General features: G+C 51.1%; 1 protein-coding gene across 7 annotated transcripts in view; it reads left to right on the forward strand.

The window, feature by feature from the left end:
* FHAD1 (forkhead associated phosphopeptide binding domain 1) overlaps window positions 1–23,434 on the forward strand; it is a 126,569-nt gene that overhangs the window by 71,882 nt on the left and 31,253 nt on the right. For all 7 annotated transcript variants that reach the window (XR_005527846.1, XM_039229067.1, XM_039229071.1 and 4 more), the window contains exons 14-20: window positions 749–944; window positions 10,611–10,681; window positions 12,994–13,146; window positions 15,973–16,080; window positions 16,318–16,425; window positions 20,297–20,404; window positions 22,254–22,361. Coding sequence is in view for 6 of the 7 variants with exons in the window: in XM_039229067.1 (XP_039084998.1) it covers window positions 749–944; window positions 10,611–10,681; window positions 12,994–13,146; window positions 15,973–16,080; window positions 16,318–16,425; window positions 20,297–20,404; window positions 22,254–22,361 (852 nt within the window). In the remaining variant the exon portion in view is untranslated. The remainder of the gene's footprint in view (window positions 1–748; window positions 945–10,610; window positions 10,682–12,993; window positions 13,147–15,972; window positions 16,081–16,317; window positions 16,426–20,296; window positions 20,405–22,253; window positions 22,362–23,434) is intronic.

Genomic DNA, 23,434 nt, shown 5'->3' on the forward strand with positions numbered 1-23,434 from the left:
TGGTGTGGTCAAGGGACAGGGGCCGGACACACTCCTAGGTCTGACCTGGGGAGGCCCCCGGACCCCAGCAAAAAATTAAAAATTCAAAAATAAATAACCGCCTGTTATTTCCAGAGAAACCAAAGAAACGTTCCTGCTCTTTATTTGCAGTTTCTTTTTCAGGCCAGCAATGGAAAGGCTGGAGATTTTTGGCCCCTCTTGTTTTTGACCCTGGAAGAGACTGGGACCCGAATTTCCCCCCCACACACACACACACACGCACACCCCACGCGGCTCCCACACGGGCACGGAGCCTATCAGAGCAGCCGCTTCCGCTCTCTCTGGAAATAAGCATCTGCTATTTGGGGAGTCTGTACAGACGCTGGCTTGTCAGCGCGCTTTCAAATCAGGAAACCCCACTTTCTGACCAGCCGATGTGCTCATCTCAACAGGAAGTTTGATGCACAGAAGTACCCAAATCTGGTTCTCCTTTCAGCCCAGGGTCCTTGGCCATTTGGAATTGCAGAGGCCTAAAAATGAGGACTCTTTGACCATCCAGGGTCCAAATTAAGAGTCCAAGAAAAAAGCAAAAGCTGCCCCAAAAAGGAGGGAAAGGGGGGGCAGGAGGCGGGAGTAGGTAAATAAAACCGAGCCATCCCTGCGCAGCCAACACATGGCACTTCCTGGTTCACGGCAGAGGCGAGAGCGCTGATGTCCAAGTGCATTTCTGGCGCGTGTCCGCGCTCCTCACCACCTCATGTTTTCCCAGGCTTGCATGAAAATGTCCTGTGGTAGCAAGGACTTGAAGAAGGAGGTAGACCTGCTGCAGAGTCTTCAGGTGAGCCCGCCTATTTCAGGGCTCCAGAAGGCGGCGCTGGACATCCTGCGTCTGTCGCTGACCTGGCTGGAGGACACAGAGCGTCTCCTGGGGGATGTCGGGATCCAGCTTTCCAGCTCCGACACAGGTTACTGGCACTTTTTTTTTTTTCTCACGTAGTTGCATGACTCTAAAATGTCGCGTTGAATCTTATCGTGATGGGCCATCTGTTGAGAAAGGCTTCTGAGGAATGTGGCCAAGTACTCCCTTCTCCAGACTGACTCTGGGAAGTGATTTTCCTTGGGTGGAAAAAAAAAAAAAAAACACAAGTGAGACATGATTACTGAAGAAAAATGAGACGTGACAGAGGGAAAAGGAAAACTAAATTGAAATTATGCTAAATAGTCTCTCTCAGAAGCAGCTACCATATTATATCTATATATTATAGGGCAGTTTTAGGTTCACAGCAAAATTGAGAGGAAAGTCCTGTACAGAGACTTCCGTGTACCCCTGCCCCCCAACATGACGACAACCCCCCCGCTGTCGGGATGCCCCACCAGAGTGGTACATTTGTCACAGCTGGTGAACCCCCATTGACCCATCATGACTAAGCCCAGAGTCCGTGCTTTGAGTTGGGGTTCACCCTCGGTGCTGCACATTCTAGGGGTTTGAACAAGGGTATCATGACATGTATCCACCACCCTAGTGTCACATAGGGTAGTTTCCCTGCCTTCAAAATCCTCTGCTCTCCACCCGTTCGTCCCTCCCCCAGCCTCCAGCTCCCTTTTACCACGGTTGTGCCTTCTCCAAAATGCCATGCAGTTGGGATCCGACAACTTTTCAGAGTGGCTTCTCTCACTCACTAATATACATTTAGGTTCCCTCCACGTCTCTTCGTGACTTGATTGCTCACCTGTGTGTAGCACTGAATGATATCCCACTGTCTGGATAGACCACAGTTGGTTTACCCATCCATTTGCCACCTTGGGTAAACACCAAAGAGTATGACTGCTGAGCGTGGGGTAAGAGGGTGGTTGGTTTTGAGAGAAACCACCAAAGTGTCCGCCAAAGGGTCTGCACCATCTTGCGTTCCCACCAGCAGTGAGTGAGAGGGTTCCTGTGGCTCCACATCCTTGCCAGCATTTGATGTTATCACTACCGTTCTGTTTCGGGCATCACTTCCACAACATTTTCCCATGGAAGTAGCTAGATGATTCTAGGCAAGCAACTTACCTTCTCTCTGCCTCAGCTTGCCTACCTGTAAAATGAGGATAATAAGCAGTACCCCCCTCCCAAGGGTGTTGTGAGGATTCAAATACATTGGTGTACGTAAAGTGCTTAGATAGTATCTGCCATGGAATAGGAACTACCTACACATTTACTTTTTTTATCACGGGCATTTAGGTTGTTTCCAGTTTTCCACACATACAACGAATGCTGAAGGCAACACTACTGAATGTATCTAGTCACCTCATCTTTATCACCTTATAAGTGGAAGGACCTTGAACCATTTTCATTCAACAGAGTTTTATTGCATGCCCACTGGACACCAGCCCTGTGCAGGGCAGGGATGTAGTGGGTCACACTTGGAGGTGGACTCCAGGTCCAGGGTGTATGGGTGTTTGCTGTAAAATTCCTCTAACTTGATCTGTGCATGTGAAATTCTTCACCGTAAAATATTGAGGGGGGAGTAGGTACCACCCCTGCCCTCACAGACCTTGTGGTCTTGGGGAGGGAGTTGGGCATTAACTGAAAAATCTTTCATGGTGACAATTGCTACAAAAGAGAAGCGCAGGACTCTGACCTGGTCAGGGAGGGCAGGGTATCTGCAGGATGTCTAGGAGTTACTTGGCAAGGAGGGGAAGGGAGGGGAGTCAAAGGGAGGGGAGAGAATTCTGGGCCAAGAATCCTGCATGGTGGGGGAGAGGGGAGCATAAAGAACACAAGGGTCTGAAAGAAATGGGGGTGGGCGGTGGGACAGGTTGGCAGGGGAAGTGGGCAGGGCTGTGCCAGGTGGGCTTGCAGGGCCCCTGTAAGAAGCTCTGCTTTCTCCTAAGAGCAGCAAGAAGCCAATGAAAGGTTTTAAGTAGGAAATGATGGAACGGGTTTGCTTGTGGAGGTAATCGTCTTGGCTGTGAGTGGAAAATGTATGGAATAACGGCCAGCACGGAGCACCGGGGAACAGTTGGGAACCGGTCACAAGCAATGACAGCGGCTTTAGGGCAGGGGTGAGATAGAGAAAGAGAGAAGGTCCCCAGGCATTTAAGAGGTAAATTGATAGCCTCCGTGGTGGAATTGGATATGGTTAGAAGAGAAGTGACAGAGAGAAAGGGGTGTATAGACCTCCAGGTTTCCAGCTTGTGTAAAAGGACAGACATGCTTCCTTCACTAAAATCTAGTATAAGGAACATTGTATGAAGACCAAGTTTGAAGGAGAAGATGAGTGTGAGGTGCCTGTGAGATATTCAAGATGAGGTACCAAGGATGCAGCTGTCACCCTGTGTGTCTAATCTGAAAATAGATGTTAGTGGTGGTATATCTCCAAAACCTAGAAAAGCATGTACCACTTAGTAGGTGCTTAACTAAAACTAATTATGGGGTGGATGGATGGATGGATGGATGGATGGATGGATGGATGGATGGGTGGATGGATGCATATATGGGGGGATGAATGGGTGCATGGATGGATGAATGGGTGGATGGATGGATATATGAGAGGATAGATGGGTGGGTGGGTGGATGGATAGATGGATGGATGGGTGGGTGGATGGGTAGATGGATGGATATGTGGATGGATGGATGGATGGATGGATGGATGGATGGATGGATGGATGGATGGATATATGAGAGGATGGATAGATGAGAGGATGGTAGGTGGGTGGGTAGATTTTATTAAAGCCATAGGTGTGAATGGTATTACTTAGGAAGAAAGTATATGAGAAGGGAGAGAGCCTAGGGCCACACCTTGAGGAACTCCAACATTTTGAAGATGGTTGCTCACCTTCCCGAGTCACCCTTCATAGGGGCTGCATGAATTTGACATTCTTGCAGCAATCATGAGAATAGAGGAGTGATTTTCAACTTAGATGATTCAACATCCCCAACCATGGTGTCTCCAAAGTAGTCCTGAAGGTGGTGTAAAATTCTTTTTTGAAAAAGGCAAAATCAAAAATGAGATTAACTTCTATAACTGCCTGCCCCTCACATATAGCACAGAGAAGAGGGGGCTGTTCTTCTCCCGACCACTCAGTGGCTCCCCAATCCCAGTGTTACTGCTGTAATCTTGGCACTCATGAGCAAACACAAAACCGGGTAAAACATGGGCCACGTGCTGGTTGTTCTTCAAGATTAGAACTAAGACAAAAACCGCCATCTCCATCTAGTAATAGTGGGACCAAGCTGTGTGTGTACTGTCCCCTCCCCACGTCCGAGGCCATTTTAGTCATTGTAGCTTATGTCCACAAACCTAGTCATCTACGTGATACTATAAAGAGTCATATACATGCTACCATAAAGACAAGTGGATTATCAAGTTAAGGACCAGGCCAGCAATTCCGGTCATTTCAGGCATCATTTCTCAGGCTCGCCATCTCAGGTCTACAGTGTTCCTCCTATGCTAAGAAGCATTATGGATCTAGAAAAACGGGGTAAAGAATGTAGTGTTCCCAAAATACACTTCTCCTTCTCTGCTGTCCTTGCTCCCATCTAACATCTTCGGGAATAATGCTCTATGGAACACCTGTGGGGGAAACACAGACTATATTCCATGATTGCATCTACAAGGTCCTACGGAGTCCAACAGGAAGCACGGGGGGTAATCACGAGATCAGTAAGTAGGGCCTATCCTTCATTCCTTCGGCAGGAGAAGTTGATGGGAAAGGCGTTTTCTCTTCCAGTACGAGCAGGATTATGGCAAGGACCCAAAGACTAAAAGAAATGGATCAACTAGAGAAGTCCCTATATTCTCTGCGTTAAATACTACTATACCTCATTCCTAGCACAGAACCATTTGCCCAGGGATGGCGGCAGCTGTGGTAGTGAGGATGGTGAAAATGGTGAAGGTGATGGTGGTGGGGGGAGGTGATGGTGATGATGATGGTGGTGAGGATGAGGATGGTGGTGGTGATCAGATGGCGATTAACAGTGAGGAGGAGGAGGATGGTAGAGGTGATGATGGTGGTGATGGTGGTCGTCATCCATTACTGAACATTTCTATCCCAGATGCTATTCCAGGCATTTCCATACATCATCTCCCTTCATCCTCACAACAACCCTGTGAGGCAGGTACTATTATCCTCATTTTAGAAATGAAGAAACTGGCTCAAAACTCCTTTTATGGGTGTCCCAGCATGATAAGGAGATTCAGGTACTTCACATTGCGGAGGCCAGCGGTGGGGGGGGGGGGGGGCGGTCCCCGGTCATTCACCGCCATCCACAAACACTCCCAAAGGCCTTCTGTGTTCCCAGATCCTGAGAGAAGGGTAGGGACCATGGTTAATTTAGCTCCTTCTGGGTACTTATCACCATGTCAGGTGTTTTATATGCTCTGTGTCCTTTTACCCTCCCATATCCCAGTGAGCGAGGTCCTATTATTTATCGTCTTTATTTTTCAGGTAAGGAAGCTGAGTTTCAATGACGATAAGAAACTTGTTGAAGGTCACACAACTGCCTCATGGTAAGGTCAGGATTCAAACAGGACCTTGTGATCCTAATGCCCATGTGTCATTCTGTGACCCCACGCTCTCTCTGAAGGTCCAGAGGGGTACCAGGTACAAGCCCAATTCCTAGAGGCAGATTCTGCCACCAACTTGGGCGGAGACAAAGCTAAGAGTTCTCACTCTCCAAGGTGAGCTGCCGCTCTGACACACACGGTAAGCCAGGCCAAGGAAGAATCCATTCGCACAACACAACAGAATGTTCTGAGCCAGGGCTTTGGAGACCAGCTGCCCGGTCGGAATCTCCACTGTGCACTTCCTAGTTGTATGAGAAGGTTACCTGACTTCTGTGTGCCCCTGTTTACCTGTTCATAAAATAAGGTCCCATAGAGATGTTGTGAGGATTAAAATGCCAAGATGCATCCACCAGTCTTGGAGCCTGGGCCACACAGTGAGCCTTAATAAATGAGAGCTGCCTTTATCACCAGCCTGAAATACCTGTTGACCTAGTTTGACCCAAATGTGGGTCAGATAGGTATAGGCATGAGCCCTACAGCTTGATTTATTCACACCGAGGTAACCTGACCCGCAGCCTCCCCCATCTCCATTTGGCAGCAAATGGGATGTTCTTAGCCATGAGCACTCAGTTGGGTTGAAGGCAAAAGAGCCCTTCCCAGACCCACTTCCCAGAGTCATGACCATGGGCTGAGTGTCTCAACAGCCACGTGATAAAGCTGGGATTTGGTTCAATTCCCTCTGACCTCCAAGCCGCTATTCTCAACTACCACACTACCTGCATTTTCCAATACTGTCCCAAGAGATAAAGTTCACCTAACAGCCTGGGTTTGTAAATCCTGAAATAAATCCCCCAGGGGAATGTAGGTGGAGTGATGTAAAGGGGGACTACTTGAGGTATTGTCGGCTGCTGTCCTGAGTGGCTCAGAAGGCTGGTGTTGCCACCAGAGGTCTGACTAGTCAGGGACTTGCTGTGTGGTTCAGCTGGGAAGATGCGAAACGTCTAATGAGGGACCTTGAAAGCTAGTCCCCACTCCTCCTGCCTGGTTTCTCGGCTTCTTTTGATAAAGGAAAGAAGGGACTCTGCATTTTTCTCACAAGGTCAGTTGTTTGTGTCTATTTCTGCAAGACTTTGTTACAGTTAAAGGGCTCCCCTTCATGCAGAGAAAATCACTCTCAGATATCCAAAACATGCAGCATTTTTTCACAATAAAAGCCAAGTTGTAATACAGTATGCATAGTGTGCTCCCATTTTTAAGTATCGGTATCGAACCAAAAGAAAAATCCAGAGAAAGAGACACACAAGTGTTGGGAGTATTTTAAGCATGGCAGGACTGCGTAGGACTTTTACTTTCACTTGGTCATTCATCAGCTCTTGACTGCAAACCTACAGTGTGCTGGCCAGGAAGGCTAGAGCCCGGAACACTCCACGTTATGGAGACCTGTCATGTTTGGGTTTGTGTAATAGACACATACAACTTCTATAGCCAGAAATGTAATGAAGAATTGTCTCTTTTTCTCGAAAAGAGAGTAACCCCACTATGAGGATAGCTCATCATGGAGCCCAAACATATGCTCACACACACCCTCTTCTCCTCCAGCAACCTTGAGTCCTTCCTCCCCCAATCCTCTCTGGATCCCACTCCTGCTTTGATCCTTCCCCTTCGGTTCTCGGGTCACAGGGCGTACCCCAATTTAGCCAACCCCAATCCGTGTGCTCCCGCAGCTGATGCCAGCACCACCCAGGCCATCTGGCCTGCCCTGCAGTCTCGATGTCCTCACAGAGCACCTCCCCTGACACACTCTCCACAGTCGCCACCCCACCCTTCACTCACAAGCCGCCCTCCCGTCGATTAAAAGAGAATGACAGACATGAGCCAGATTCTGAGCCGGCTTCCCAGCTCTGTAGCTCGACCTCGCTGAATGTCTGCTGCCTCACGTACAAATGCAAACACATTTCCTCACTGGGTTGTTTATAATGGTTAGAAAATACCACGTGTATGGGGCGCCTGGGTGGCTTAGTCGGTTAAGCGTCCGACTTTCGCTTAGGTCATGATCTCGCGGTTCGTGGGTTCGAGCCCCGCGTCGGGCTCTGTGCTGACTGCCAGCTCAGAGCCTGGAGCCTGTTTCAGTCTGTGTCTCCCTCTCTCTCCGACCCTCCCCTGCTCACACTGTCTCCCTCTCTCTCCTAGAAATAAATAAAACATTAAAAAAAAAAAAAAGAAAATATCACGTGTAAAACTCCTGGCGTGGTGCCTGGCACACAGCAGGTACTTAATACTTGATAGCTATTATTATAATATTACCGTTCTACTTTCGCGTGCTGGAAATTCTCAGAAAGGTGCAGTGCCAGGGGTCAAGGCCCTAGGCATGAACATATTCAGCTCCCTCCCTCCCTCCCTCCCTCTCTCTCTCTCTCTCTCTCTCTCTCTCTCCCCCTCCATCTTTTCTCCCTTCCTCCTCCAGATCCCCACTGTATTCTCACTGCTTTCTCCAGATGCAGCTCTTCCCTCGCTGTGTCTCCCCTTCTCTGTCCCTGCCCGGGGAACCTGGGCACAAGGTCTGGAATGATAACTTCCTTCTCTGGCGTCAGCAGCCTTTCTCCTCCCCTGACCCCTTCTCTTGCCATCAAACATGCATTTCAAGATGGCAGTTCCCTGGAACCCACCGCCTCTGTAGCTCTTTTTCTATTGCTGGCGCTCCTGCCCCACCCAGCATCTTGCGGAAGTGTGTTACGCCCTCTGTCTTCACAGCGAATGCCCTACTCTGTCTTTGCCTCCTTGCTTTGCCCCTGCATGTAACTGACACGGAGCCCCGTCTACACTGGCAGGCCCGCCATCTTTCCCAGCCGGCGTTCTCTCTGGCTCACCCACCGCTCCCGGAGCTCTTCCAGGAAGCACTCTCACCCCGTGGCTCTCCCGGGGCCTGGCGCACCCTGCCTGGCTCTGGACCTTCTCCATCTGTTTCCAGCAACCCCTTTCCCCTACTCCTGTCCCTACCTGAGTGTTTCCTCCAGGGGAGTCCTCGGCCCTCCCCTCCCTCATCTCCTTTCTCATGAAGAAAGTCTCCATCCAGGTGCTTCCGCAGCCCCTCCCGCGGCAGCGATGGGCACACGGACATCTCTACATGCCGTGCTGCCGGCAGCAGTAGTGCAGCTTGGGGACCACATAAGGCAGCAGGTGGGACCCCCTGGCAGCGGCCACGTCCACCAGCAGGAAGGGTGGCTCTCTTTAAATCTCAGGAAGACCCTGATGGACTGGCGGCCGCCTCTCTATAGAGTCCTTCTAGTACCTCAGATTCAACACGTCTGAAACCGAGCTTGTAGCCCCTCCCTTCGACCCAGCCCTACACCACCCTAACCTGTCTTCTCTGTCTGACAGTGGGGCCACCATTCTACCCCTAAGAGGAGCTTTCCCTCTCTCTCTCTCTCTCTCTCTCTCTCTCTCTATTTTTATCCCCACTTCTCCCACCCTGGTTTAGAACATCAGCACTAAAGTCCTGGACGTCGTGGACTCCCAGCCTCTAACTCCCAGGAAGGGATTCAGCCACTGGAAGACATCCCGCAATGTCCGGAGACATTTTGGTTGTCACAACCAGGGTGGGGGTGGCGCTTCTGGCCTCCTACAGCACACAGAACGGCCCCCGCAACAGGGAATCTGTCCAGCCCAGCCTACCCACAGTGCTGCCGTTAGGAGACCAGCCAGTTCCTCCGCCTCTAATTCACCCCAGCTCTTTTTCTGGGAAAAAACAAAAAAAAACAAAAAAAGCAAAACCACAGCACACTCCTCATCAAGGCAGTCCACTGGATGTTAGAGTCACACTGACTTGAGCCCAAGGCCCGGCTCAGCCGTTTGCCTGCCTTGCGGGCCCCCGACAGCCACATGTCTCGGAGCCCGGCTGCCTCACCTGTGCAACTGGGTGACGATCAGGTGATAGAGTGCGGTGATGCCCTGACTGCTTGGCGCAGGGCTGGGCACACAGCACCTACTCAGTACACGTCAGTGATCTGACCCCCAGTTTACACATTTTAGGCAACCGTTCTAGACCAGCCACAGACAGACCCCGGCCCTCCCTCCAGCTCCACCTTCTGCTTCCCCTCTGGTGGCGTCTGAGCAGCCCAGTGAAGCTCAGCACCCTCGAGGGCTGTGCACCCCCCTTCCCCAGCTCCCCACCCGCCTTCACCCCCATGTGGTTTCCTGTGGCTACTGTAACAAATACCACCAACACATGCCTAACACAACATGTGTGTGTTCTCGCACAACCCTGGAAGCCAAAAGCCTGAAATCAGCTTCACTGGGCTCAAGTCAGGGTGTCAGATGGACTGGGTCCTTCCGAAGGCTCTAGGAAAGGACCCATTTCTTTGCCTTTCCTCCACCTTCAGAGCCAGTCGTGAAGCATCTTCGCTCTCTGCTTCTGCCCCACCACCTGTCCTCTGTCCAGTCTTCCCATGTGATTATATCAGGTCCACCCAGTAGTGCAGGATAATCTCCTCCATCTCAAGATCCTTAACTTGATGACATCTGCCAAGGTCCCTCTGCCCCGTAAGGTAGCATTCGCAGGCTCCAGAGATCAGGACCCGGGTATCTTGGAGGGCCGTCATCATGCAGCCTCTGCCATTCCACACCTTCCATTCAGAAATGCCCTTCCCTCCAAAAATGAACGCTGCCTGCCCAGCAGTGCCCACACCCTGGGGCTCCTCAGCCCAGTAGCCTCCTGCGATCGCTCCTGGTGATGCCCTCCCCTCCTCCGGGGTTCTCACCCTCCCTGACTCTGTCAGTAGCCACCTGCAGCCACTGCATGTCTCCTGGCAGGCGGTCAGACCCTGTCCCTCACACCGAACCTTGAGGAAGGGCTCCACAGCATCCCCGCACTCAGCGCATGGCTTTGCACCCGGCGGACACTTCGTCGGGAGGGGCCCTGCTGATGGGTTTTACTTTCCAGCTTCAGAAAGAAACTGGATTTGAGCCCAACCAAGATTCACCAACCATTTTAAAATCACACGCTGGATGGCGACCCACGTCTCCCTGATGGGAGGGCGGCGCTGCCCTCACCCAGCTGTGAGCGAGCTCTGTTACAACATTATCCAGGAAGCGAAGGAGGCGACTTGAATTGCTACTTACCTTCTTTCTGCTTCTCTTTTCAAGGATTGTCTTTGTATCTGCAGTATCTTCTGGTACATTATAAGAAAATTACGAACCAAACCCAGGAATTGCAGGTAATGTTTTCACTCTGAAAGTTCACTTCAGCTCCATCCTGGCATTTATGCAGCACTGTGGCCTTTATCCTGTTTTTTCTCTGTTAACCACTCACCTTCTCCAAGAGGTGACCTCATATCTCCGCTTGATACAACAAGATTCAGACAGGGTGGCTAAGATCGCCCAGGAGGCCAAGGGCAAAGACAGGATGCTTGTTTCCTTCTGCCAACATTATCAGAAAGATTTCAGTGCCATCACATCTTGGGGCGCCTGCCAACTCTCGATCTCAGCTCAGGTCATGATCTCACAGTTGGTGGGTGGGATCGAGCCCATCAGGCTCTGCACTGAGCATGGAGCCTGCTTGGGTTTCTCTCTCTCTCACTCTCTCTCTCAAAATAATTAAGTAATTAAAAACGTTTTAATTATTAAAAAATAAATCCCACCACATCTTGAAACCTGTGCTTATTGAATGCAGTGGAGGAACATAGCAGTACAGGGAGAAGAATTCCCAAAAGTTACATAACGTGAACATTTTAGAGGCAACGGATCATTAGGGATTGGACCAGTCTGGTAGCTACTGCCATACAGTCCTGTGTAATGAACACGCACAGGACTTTAGTGGCATTCCACAGTTACTGTTCACCACTCACGTGTCTGGGGTCAGCAGCCAGGTGGGTGCAGCAGTCTTGGATGGGCCTGCCCAAGTCTCTGGGTGTTGGCTGGCCCTTGACTGGTCTAGGCTGGCCTCAGCTAGTGACTCTACTCTATTCCCTCTGTCTCTCGTCTTCCATCAGACTGGCCTGGGCATGCTCCTACGGCGATGTGGAAGTACGAGAGAAAGCAGCCCAGTCATGGAATGCTTTTCAATTCTCTGCTGGGATATGTCTGCTAACATCCCATTGGCCAAAGCGGGTCACATGGCTGAATTCAGTGTCAGGGCAGGATATGGGGGGGGGGGGGGCACTGCAAGGTACTTGGCCAAAGGGGCTCCTAGGTAGCTCAGTCGGTTAAGCATCCGACTTCGGCTCAGGTCATGATCTCACAGTCCATGAGTTTGAGCCCCAAGTCGGGCTCTGTGCTGACAGCTCAGAGCCTGGAGCCTGCTTCAGATTTTGTGTCTCCCTCTCTCTCTGACCCTCCCCCACTTACCCTCTGTCTTTCTCGCTCTCAAAAAATAAGCGTTAAAAAAAAAATTAAAAGGTACATGGCCAAAGACATGGACAGAGGGAGGGTAAAGTGTTAGGACCATCGTTGCAACCAGCCCTACAGACCATCTAGTCCAGGGGTCAACGAACTTTTCCTAAAGCAAAGGGCCAGATGCTAAATAGTGGAGGCTCACAGGCCATACGGCCTCTGTCACACCTACTCAGCTCTGCTGCTGTAGAGTAAAGGCAGCCATAGACAGTATGTAAACGAATGAGCATGATGGGCATGGCTCTGTTCCCATAAAACTTTATTTATAAAAATCGTCAGCAGACCAGATTTGGCCTATAGATAGTACTTTGTCAACCCATGATCTAGTCCATTCTCTTTACTTTACAGATCTGGACATGAAGCCTCAGAGGCCAGGTGACTGTTTCAATGTCAAACAGCTAGTTAACAGAAGAAGCAAGACAGAAGCTCAGGCCTTCTGACCTTAACTCACTGCTTTTACTCTTCCACTCAGCAAATAATAGCTAATAATTCTAGCTGCCATTTCCTGAGCACCTACTACATGCTAAGCACTGTGTTGAAAGTTTTCCATCACAATCTCCCTTAATCTTTTTTTTTAAATGGTTATTTTTGAGAGAGAGAAAGAGAGAGAGGGAGAGAGAGAGAGAGAGAGAGAGTGTGTGTGTGTGTGTGTGTGTGTGTGTGTGTGAGAGAGAGAGAGAGAGACTGGGAGAGGGGCAGAGAGAGAGGGAGGCACAGAATCCAAAGCTGTCAGCACAGAGCCAGTTGCGGGGCTCGAACTCACAGACCGGGAGATCATGACCTGAGCCGATGTCAGATGCTTAACTAACTGGGCCAGTCAGGCTCCCCACGATCTCAGTGAATCTTTACTCTAAGAGGTAGATACTAGTACTAGCCTCATTTTCTAAATGGAGAAGCACCTAGAAAGAACTAGAGCTGAGATTCTGTCTAGATGCAGAGTCTGATTCTTAACCTCTATACTCTACTGCCTCACTACTGGCAACAAGGCTAAGCGTTAAGAAAGTTTTGTGTAAACTTTTGCCCTATTCCCCCAGAGGTAAAGAACTTATAAGAAGAAAAAAATGTGAAATGACTCCTTTAATTAATCCTATCTCCCTCCCCCATCAGCTAGCTTCAGTCTCCTTTCCTCTCATTTCAGATCAAGATCCACAGCTCTCAGGAAACTCAGCAATCTTTCCTGCAAGAGAAGTTGCGGGAGCATCTGGCAGAGAAGGAGAAGCTGAATGACGATAGGCTGCAGCAAGAGGAGAAGCTGAGAGCCAGAATCAAGCAGCTGTTGGAAGAGAAGGCGGTAAGGCAGCCCCTGTCATCTTCTTTACTCCTGGAAAGTGATGAAACGGCCTTTTCCGAGGACATGTACCTAGAGGGAGAAATCTCAACGACTCCCTGTTCAGTGCTATGAACTAAATTAATTAAACGAATGAGTAATGTTGGAGGAATGGAATTCTAAAACTCACAGCGAAATTGACTTGAAACATCAAGGTTACAGAAATTCCTGGAAATGGTACCTTATTTGCTTAGATATTGCAGTCGATTTAACAAGTTCAAGTCACTCTTACAGGTCCTGGTTTGTAAGTGATGGATGCTTCTAAGTGCGTGCGGGACGACTTCATATTATTTCTGTCTTCCGCTCTCCTATGCATATCACAGGAAACAAATGGACAAAATGGCTACTTACTTTTCTAAAAACCAAGCCCACTAGAAGATAGTTTACAGCAGCACCTCTCAACCCTAAAGGTGTCAGTGAAGCACCTGGGCAGGCTTTCAAATGCAGATTCTGACTCAGCAGGTCTGGGGCAGAAGCTGGCACTCTGTATTTCTTTCTTTCTTTTATTCTTTTCTTTTTTTTTCCCTTTTTTTGCATTCTGCACTTCTAACAGGCTCCCAGCTGGTGCTGAGAGCACTGCAGACCACATTTTCAGCAGCAAAGTCTTAGAGGAAGCTTTTCCCAACGTTGCCTGATAAGAACTCCCTGGACATTTGTTTAAAATACAGATTCTCGGGCCCCAGCCCGGACCCACTAAATCAGAAGCTCTGGAGAAGTCCAGGAAACTGCATTTAATGAATCGATTCTCATCTTTGTTCTCTATTCAAGCTCTTTTTGATGTTCAGGGCCTGCCATGAATTTAACTACTTCACTGCCATCATCCGAGATCAGTGGCCCTTGACTTTGGCTGTGCTTTCGTCAGCTTGGAGATGAAAAAGCACTAATGCTTTGCACCTCTCCCCCCACCCCCATCCCCGGGCTCTGATCTAATTGAGCCGCGGGTGTGGCTCATGCACTGGGATTTCGAAGGGCTCCTGGTGGTTCCCAGTGTGCAGCCATGGGTGACAACCACCACATGCTGCCCCCGCTCCCACCCAGACCTGCTGGACCCCAGCTCTGCTCCCTGAGGAAGACTGCACCTGCCCGTCCTGCCTTCCCGCTTGGACCATCTCTCTGTCATACGCCAGCTCTGCAGACCTCTCTGCCTCGCTCAGCCTCTGATTCATGCCCAGTTATTTCAAGAAATGCGTCTCCTCCTTCTACCGCTTTTTCTGTTTGCCCCTTTCTCTGCCTTTCTGCCTTTTATGAAAAAAATTGAAAGACTAAAAAGGGAAGAACCATCTGACCAAAATTGTACATGGCCAAAGGCAGTATTAATAATAGCCTTAAATCAAGATGAGTCCATTTTGAAGTCAATTAGACATAGAAAAAGCCAGTGTCATTCGAGAGAGAGAGAGAGAGGGCAATAAAACCAGAAAGAAATGGAAATCTCCAAAAGCCTCACAGAGCTCTTCACCTGCTTCCTCGCTCCTCCCTGATTACCCTCTCCCTTTCCACATGTCTTATTTTACTTTTAATTTGGGGTTGACTTTTCCCACCGTGGGTGTGCCGTATGTCAGCACTACCATGTTCAACAGCAACTTGGGCACCAGCCTCCCAGACACCCATTTATAACCTCAGTCCTGATGCAGACAGGGTTTCAAGGGCTGGCTTCAAACCCCCTTTAACTGGAACAAACCTCAGCGCACACCAGCCCAAGAGGAACAGAAAGTGCTGTCAGGTACCCGCCCAGACAGTACCATTGCTCATGGTCATTATTATCCTGCTGAGGGTCATCACTTATTCCCCAGACACTCAATACATCTCCTTGACCCAAGGGACTCATCTGAAAGTACTGTCGCAGACTTAACACCTAGGGTCCCAATTTTCAATGAACCTTCCTCACACCATATGACACCACCACCCCCACCCTTTCTAAAAATATGTGTGTTAAAATTCATTAATTCAACTCCTTCTCATGAATCCTGACTTGTTTGAGGACACTCTTTCTACAGTAAGAAATTCTAGGTTTCCTTAGCAAGCTCATACTTTTTTATCATGAACTGTTAACAGCATGTACCTGATCTGTGCACGCACTAACGGTTTAGTTTGGGGTCAGCAAAGTTTTTGCATCAAGAGCCAGATAGTATACATTTTCAGTTTCACAGGCCGCACTGCTCTGTCGGGACTGCTTAGCTCTGCTGCTCTAGTTGGAAGGAAGTCATAGGCAATCTACAAACAGTGAGCGAGGGGGTGTTCCAATAAAACTTTATTTCTAAAGCACAGACAACAGGCCAGAGTTGGCTAGGGGGCCCTAGTTTGCCAACCCCTGGTTTGGCAAATGGATCAGGGTTCGAATCCCTGTTCATGTGATTTACCAGTAAATTTGGCAGATTTCTTAATCTCTCTGTTTCCTCTTCTGCAAAGTGGAGATCACAGAAGAAACGACTGACCCTTATTAATGAACAGTGACCACGTGCTAAGCAGGTCTTGTCTGCTCCTCACATTCACCCAATGCAGGAAGCACCATTACTGTCCCCATTGTACAGACTGGGAGATGGAGGCTTCTATTGCATCTTAACTGCCCAAGGCCATGCACCCAAGATGGACTGACCTGGGACTCTGATCTCAGTCTGCCTGCTCCAGATCCCTTGTGCCTGGCTGCCCAGTCTCCCCCCGGGACATTGTTGTAGGAGTAAAGGGCTACCCCGGGGTTGGGGGTGGGTTGTAGGAGTAAAGAGCTAATCTGGCAGAGTCCTGATTCCTGCCATGGTCACTGCATCTATTAAAACAACAGTCATTGACTTTCAGGATTTGGAGGAAAGCATTGCTCAAGAGAAAAACAGAGCAAAACAAGCTTTAGAAGAAGAAAAGAAGAGAGCTCAAGAGCTAGAGAATCGCCTAATCCACCAGAAGAAGGTAAGCACCTGGGAGGAGCAGAGTCAGCCTGGGCCCAGGTCAAGGTCATGCACCCAGGAAGGACTGACCTCAGGCTCCAATCTGAGCCCGCCTGCTCAGGCTCCCTTGCTCCTGGCCGCCCAGTCTCCCCGTGGGACTGCGGTGAGCAGTGAAAAGCTACCCTCGCAGTTCCTGGCTCAGCGTCCAGACTCCTGCCATGGTAACTGTGTCTATCAAACAATGGCCGTTGCATTTCAGGTCTGGGAGGAAAGCATTACTGAAGAGAAAAACAGAGTGAAGGAAGCATTAGAAGATGAGCAGATGAGAGTCCAAGAGCTGGAGAGTCTCTTAACCCGCCAGAAGGAGGTACGCAGCTGGTGGAGACAGCAGGCTGGAGCAACTTCCGGCTTGAGGGCCGTGTGGGAGTGAGTTCCAATCCACAGCTGATGGGGGTAGAGAATGGCAGAGCTTTCCTACAGCGGTCAGGCCTTGGGAGGGCTCTGCCACCCTGGGACGCTTGGGGGCTCAGGGACAGAGCCCTGGAGCTGTAACCTTGACAGCCAGTCAGATAAATTGTAACCAGGGGCGCCTGGGTGGCTTAGTTGGTTAAGCGTCCGACTTTCGCTTAGGTCATGATCTCACGGTTCGTGGGTTCGAGCCCCGCGTCGGGCTCTGTGCTGACTGCCAGCTCAGAGCCTGGAGCCTATTTCAGAGTCTGTGTCTCCCTCTCTCTCTGACCCTCCCCTAATCACGCTGCCTCTCTCTCTCTCCTAGAAATAAATAAAAATATTAAAAAAAAAAAAAGATAAATTGTAACCAGCCCAAAATGCAGTCACAGCAGGGACTTGGGAGACCAGCCGGGGCTGGGGACAGGAGTGTCTTCCACATAGAGATCGGGTCCCAAAGCATAGATGTGGAAGAGGTACGGAGTCCTGGGGCTTCGGGGCTCTGTCAGTCCTCCAGCAACATCCTAAAATCACCCAGCCTTCAGCTCCACGGTCAAGGAATTTTCTACAGGCCGGGCAGTCCCTCCCAGTGGAGATGCCTCCGGCTGGCAGAAAATTCTTCCTTGAGGTTAAGTGCCATCAAGCTCGTTCTCCCAGAAGAGCATCACTGGCTCCTCCAAGACCTGTCCCCTCCTTGTCCACATAATAACCTTTTAGATGCTTGAAAATATAGGCCCCTGTTCCTCTCCTGACCCCAGTGCCCTGGGTCTTATGTGCCTCCCAGGATTGGAGCCTGGCCTTGGCCCTCCCCTGACCTGTCCTGTTGTCCAGAAGTCACAGACTGGCCGCTCACTGGCTGGAAAGGGCCTATGGATGTGTCACGTTTGGCCCCGGAGGGTTTTATTTTGAATTCCTGAAATTTACTTAAAAATCCAGATTTCTAGGCACTGGGGTGGTTCGGTGGGTGATGCATCCGACTCTTGACCTCAGCTCAGGTCATGATCTTGCGGTTCATTAGATCGAGCTCCGCATCAGGCTCTGTGCTGACGGTGCGGAGCCCGCTTGGGATTCTCTCTCCCTCTCTCTGCCCCTCCCCCGCTCGTGCGCACACACTTTCTCTCTCTCAAAAATAAACAAACATTTTTTTTAAAAAGCCGGATTTCCTTCCTCTGCTGAAAAGTCAGAAAAGGTGGCCCCATTTCCACTTGGCGGAAGTGGACAGGAGCTCAGCCCAGCAGCAGTGATTTCCCACACCCTCACCACACCCCGTGTGGTCAACACAGCCCACTTCAGTGCCAGGACCTGTGCAGGGACCCGCCTGGCCTCTACAGACATCTGAGTTTGCAACCCAGGGTCTGTTGTCTCCCAAAACCAGACCCGGCTCTCTAGCCATGGTGGCCCAGGCCAGGACCCTTCCCCTCGAGAAAGGTTTTGTTCCTGTACTGACGCTCCCACCCCAGCTTTGGGGCAAGCTCAGCTACGCTGTCGACGCAGGTTTACCTTGTGGTGACCCTTGGACCTTGCGGTCTTTTTCACATACTGCTCTCATTAACTCTTTTATCATGAGGCAGGACAGAGGGGGGAAGAGTGCAGTCCCTGCTGCCAAATGAGACATGGGTTCGAATCCCAGCTGGATGACTTACCGGCCACAGATATCTCAGTACCTCCCTTCTTTAACCAGTGGCTGTGAGGGTTGGCAGTCATGCACAGGGAAGTGTCTGACCCAGAATTGCTGCTCAGTAAATGTCGCTATGATCACCACTCCTACGTCATGTTCAGGCACTTCTTCCCCATGGAGCCCCTCCCCACCCTCACCCCTCCTTGCCCCCCCCCTCCCCCGCCACCACGGGAGAGATAAGGAGACAATCTGATCTGGTCCGAGGAGGGAAGATGTTTATGTCCCAAGACTCCTGCACACTGGGTTCTGCAGCCCGTATAAACAATGTCACTGAGGCCTGGCCCTGAGTTATATCCCCAGAGCTGGTGACAAGGACCAGAGACTCCCACAGGTTCACTGGGGCCAAATGCCAACGAGAGGTCAACAGGCCGGAGAAGGCCCTTGAATTTAGAGATTTTGAGGTCATGGGGGACTTCAGGAGAGAGATTTAAGGAAGGTGTGATGAGGTCGGCCTCACGGAGGGGAGGAGCTGTGGCCGGGGCACCAGAGGCCTGGGAAAGCATCAGCCCGCCTCTCCTGACAGACCCTCTCCATGGTCTCTTGACGGGGAAACAGGAGATGAAAGTCCCCGATGCAGACTTCAGCCAACCTCAAACTGGTTACTTGGTTTTTCTTTTTATTAGACCTTCTGCACATTATCAGATCAATCTTTAAGCACAGCAGGATGCCAGGTCATAATGTGGGTTTTGAGGTAACCCTAAAGGTTAACTCCTATTATCTGCCAAGAGCTTAGGAGCAGAGCAGCCAAGGGGGACGGGGCCCGGGTGTGTGAGCCACGCAAGGGACAGTCTTCTCCTGCAAAGGAGCTCCGGAAGGAAGGTCCTGGGTGTAGATGCGAGATCAGAGACAGTGGAACCGACGCTAAGTCACCAGAAAGTGCCCACGAGTCTCTTTCGCAAATTACAGGGAAATACCTTCCCCGAATCCCAGCTCAGATGTTCAAATCCACAATGTTACTGCTTTTCAGCTTCGTTTAGCTGTTATTGGAACAGCTGAGCGTGGGGATTTCGTAAACGACTCTTCACTGCAGAATATAGAGCGTTTCAGCCGTATTACGGATTAAATCCGAAATGCGGGCTAATCTGGGACCCTGACCGCTGGTCATGTGACGGAAGCCATGTTCCAAGTTCCAGACGTCTTCCGGCCACGCTGATGCTTGTAACTCAACCCCCTTGAAAGTTGAGGCACCATTTCTGGCAGTGACTGGAGGCAGGGGCCCCACCATGAATCCGTATCTTTGTGATTTGCGTGAGGCCATTTAACTGAATGGCTTGTCAGCAAATCACTCCCTAAATAAAAGTCCGTGAGTGCGAGCACCTAACCACACCCGCTTCCCTCCATCCTCGTCGAGCGTCAGGGGTGAAGCTCGCCCCTGCACCCCTTCCAGAAATTGGTGTGTTGTGGCTCCTGAATTCAGCACACTGCCCTCATCCTGACACCTGATTCTCTTTAAGAGATTTATTTCAGTGATAGGAAAGCCATTGTTAATGAGATTCTCCATCTTATCAGAGAGACTGCCTGGCCCAGTGATAAGAGCTCAGACTCCAAAGTAAGACAGGGGGTTCCTGGGGGGCTCAGTGGATTAAGCATCCATCCAACTCTTGGTTTCCACTCAGGTCATGATCTCCTGGTTTCATGGGTTCAAGGCCCACATCAGGCTCTGCCTGGAGCCTGCTTGGGATTCTCTGTCTGATCTCTCTCAGCCCCTCTCCCACTTGCTCTTTGTGTCTCTCAAATAAACTTAAAAAAATTTATTTTAATTAAAAAAAAAGATAAGCAGGCCCAGTTCCCTCCCTTCACTTGCCCCTCACCAAGAGCCTCTGTACACACACAGGGTGCTTTCCTCCCCACGGGGCTCTCAAATCCTGACCTCACCACCAACAAACTGCATGACCCCTGGGCCTTGACCATCTGCTCCTCGGTTTCCTCATCTATAAAATGGGACCACTAACTCCTCCGCTAGGTTTGCTGTGAGAGGGTTTGCTGGGTGTGAAGCGCCGGCCACGGGCCCCGGCGTGTGATCCGAACCCCAGAGTTTTGGCAGCAGCATCATAATGAGCAGCTTTCCCCCTGAATGTGCAGGCAACCGAAAAGGCCGGTCATTGGTTTTCAGGTCTTGGAGAGCAGCGTGGCCTGTGAGAAAAGGAGAGCAAAGGAAGCGCTAGAGACAGAAAAGCGAAAAGTTCAAGATCTGGAGAACCACTTGACCCAGCAGAAGGAGGTACGAGGAGCGGAGAGATAAGTGGGGTCATGGCAGCCAAAACCATTTGGAGGGAGCCGCGAAGCCAGACGTGAGGCCGCGGTTCCGGGCCCCACGGAGAGTGTGGCAGGGAAGGGGGCAGGCACTGGGCAGCTCTTCCGTTCGATGAGGCGCAAGTCACACGCAGCTTACCAGCCGTGTGACCCTCGGCAGGTCACTTAACCTCCTGTGCCTCAGCTGTCTCATCTGTAAAATGGGAGTAGTAACAGCCCCTGCCTCCCAGGGCTCAGTGGGTTGATATATACAGAGCACTCAGAACCGCGCCCTGTGCTACGAGCCCCCTGCCCAGCTCCTTGGGAAGAGAGATGCACTGGGGGAGAGAACCCTTGGTGTGGAGCCTGGGTCAGTCCCTCGGCCAGCAGCTTCCCCCTCCTTGTTGGCAGGCGTTCATGATGCAGCCCAGCTCGGGAGCGGTGGGAAAACACGGGTTTCATAGTCCTTTTACAGAGACACAAACAGTGTGGAGTAAGACGGAGCAGACAAGGCTGCATGACGGTCGCACACATAAGCGCCCGGGGCTGGAACGGATGAGCAGGGAGGGGGTGACAGGGGTTCGGGCAGGCCCCGGTGACACACCTGGGGACACACACATCTAGCCGCCTCGCCGGCCTGGGCCTGGGCTCAGCAGCCACACCTGCCTGGAGCCGCCATGAAAGGCAGGCCCACGGCTGAGAGGAGGGCTGTCACTCAGCCCAGACACCCACGCCGTCCCCCCACCCCCAAGAAATCAACCAAAGGCTCTCAGGAGCTGGAGGCCAGGGAGAGCTGACCTGTAGTGACAGCTCCATGGACCGTCTGAAGCTTGGGAAAATGCCAAGCTCGTGCCGGGAGGTGAGTCAGAGCCCAGGCGGGGGTGGGGCAGGGTGGAGGGAGGCCGCGGACGCTGCAGGGCCGTTGGGAAGACGGCCCTTTCCTCCAGGGCCCCGCGACCGCGGAGCCCCAGCACCGTCCTCCCTATATTCCAACCCCCAGGCCTTTCTCTTTTTGCCAAATAATGTACGTTCGCTCAACAAAACGTAGAAGACACAGACCAGCGGGAAAGATGAAAATGTAAATTGCGATCATCTCAATCCCCCCAAAATAACCGCTATTTACATTTCAGGGCGTATCTCTTCAGGACTTTGTGCATATATTGCATACATTTAAAATATCTTTTGGTGAACTTTGTGTTTGTACGGGAGCATAACGGTGAGAATTTCAAGCAGCAAATAGAGTTTTCCAACCCCCGCCCCCTCCACCGTGTACCCCCTGGGGCTTGTGTAGCTGAGGCTGGGCCTCAGTCCCCTCCCGGTCACCGGACCCGGGGGCCATATGTTCTCTGTTGCAAAGTGTCCTGGACCTCCGTTTTTGGACCCGATCCTTTGAAGGCCAGAGACCGAAGCTTCAGGCTGCATCAGGCCTGCAGGGCCAGGAGGCGTCCCCCCACCCACCCCCACTTTGCCCCCCCTGCCCCATCTCCCAAGAAGTCAGGTACTTCCCAACAGGGACCCACGCTGGTGCCAACACAGGCCAGTGCAGCCCGTGGCTCAGCGCCAGACGCCTGGAGCCGAGCACTCACCAGCACGTCACTTCCCGAACACGGCCCAGAGAGTGACGCATGACCCTCTCCTTCACGCGGTGACTCACCAGACGCGACCTCCAGGTTCTCACCGTGGCGGGCACGCCAGGACTCCCACCCCCGGCTCCGATGAGCCCTTGCTCCCAAACCCTGACTCACTGATCACGATTGCCACTCCTGGCTTCCCTCGAGGTGCCGTTCCCCTTCCTTTCTCGCGTACACTCCCTCAGACCGGTTGTCTCCAACTTCCAGATTTCAGAGAGCAGCATCGCCTACGAGAAACACAAGGCGAAAGAGGCCGTAGAGAAGGAAAAGAGAAAGGTGCAAGATCTGGAGAACCGCATAACCAAGCAGAAGGAGGTAAGCGTGTCCGAGAGGAGCAGACTCGGAGGAGCCCACACGGTTATGAGCAGGGCTCCGGAGGCAGGAATCTGGGCTCGGACTCGGATCTTACCTCTGCCACCTGCTGGCTGTGCAGATGAGGCAAGTTTCTCACCATCTCTGTGCCTCTGTTTCCCCACTTAGGAAATGCAGGTGATGCCAATAGATCAGCCTCATCGACATGTGCGGCTTAATGGTTAACAAGCACATACACACATAAAAAAGTGCCCAGCACTCAGTGAATGATCTGAGTGTTAGCTGCTTTTATTATTTAATGTTGTTGTTATTATTATTATTATGAGTTCACAGCTAGGAAGTGGAGGGGCAGAACCAAACCCAGGACCCTCTGACCCCAGAACCCTACCTGGTCCCCCTCCTCTTCCCCCCATCCTGTGTGTGGGCTCAGCTGCCTGCGGCCAAGGACGGGCTGTTAGGAGATGGATGCCTAAATTTCCAATCACCTCGACAGCAGTGTCTCCACCGGAACTCGTCATCATGGTTATCGTGACCTTTCCGGTCAAACCGCATTCACGATTACTCCTGGGAGCCGCAGGCACAGCGGGAGGACGCCGTTTTGCACAGGACCCTGTCTTGGGCACCTCCAAGCTCTAGGACATAATTGACTCCTCCTCCTGGGTCCCAACGGTACAAGGGACACACACAGACTAGAGCTAATATCGCAAAATTCAAGGCAAGGGATTAAACATACAAACCATAGGGGATTACATTTAAAAGCAGGTAAATACAGTTTCAAAGGATTTTGAAGACCAGATGGGACTAAAAATGTCTCTGAGTCCATTCACGTCAATCTTCTGATCATTTTCTGTGAAGAAAGTTTCCCAAACGTTACAGCATAGAATCACCTGGGGTGGTTTTAAGTGCCCATTTCCTGGGCCTCATCCCCAGAGATTTGCAGTCAGTGTGTATGGGGTGAACTCGGCGATCCGCATTTTCAACGAGCCGCCCAGGGGCTGTGGTGCGCTGGGAATGCTTCTCCAGAGCCAGGAGTGTCGTAAACCCACATCCGGATTGTGCATCAGTCCTCAGCACTG

This window comes from Hyaena hyaena, unplaced genomic scaffold (genome assembly GCF_003009895.1).
Source record: "Hyaena hyaena isolate Hyena2069 unplaced genomic scaffold, ASM300989v1 scaffold_35, whole genome shotgun sequence".
In the NCBI taxonomy this organism is placed as follows: domain Eukaryota; kingdom Metazoa; phylum Chordata; class Mammalia; order Carnivora; family Hyaenidae; genus Hyaena; species Hyaena hyaena.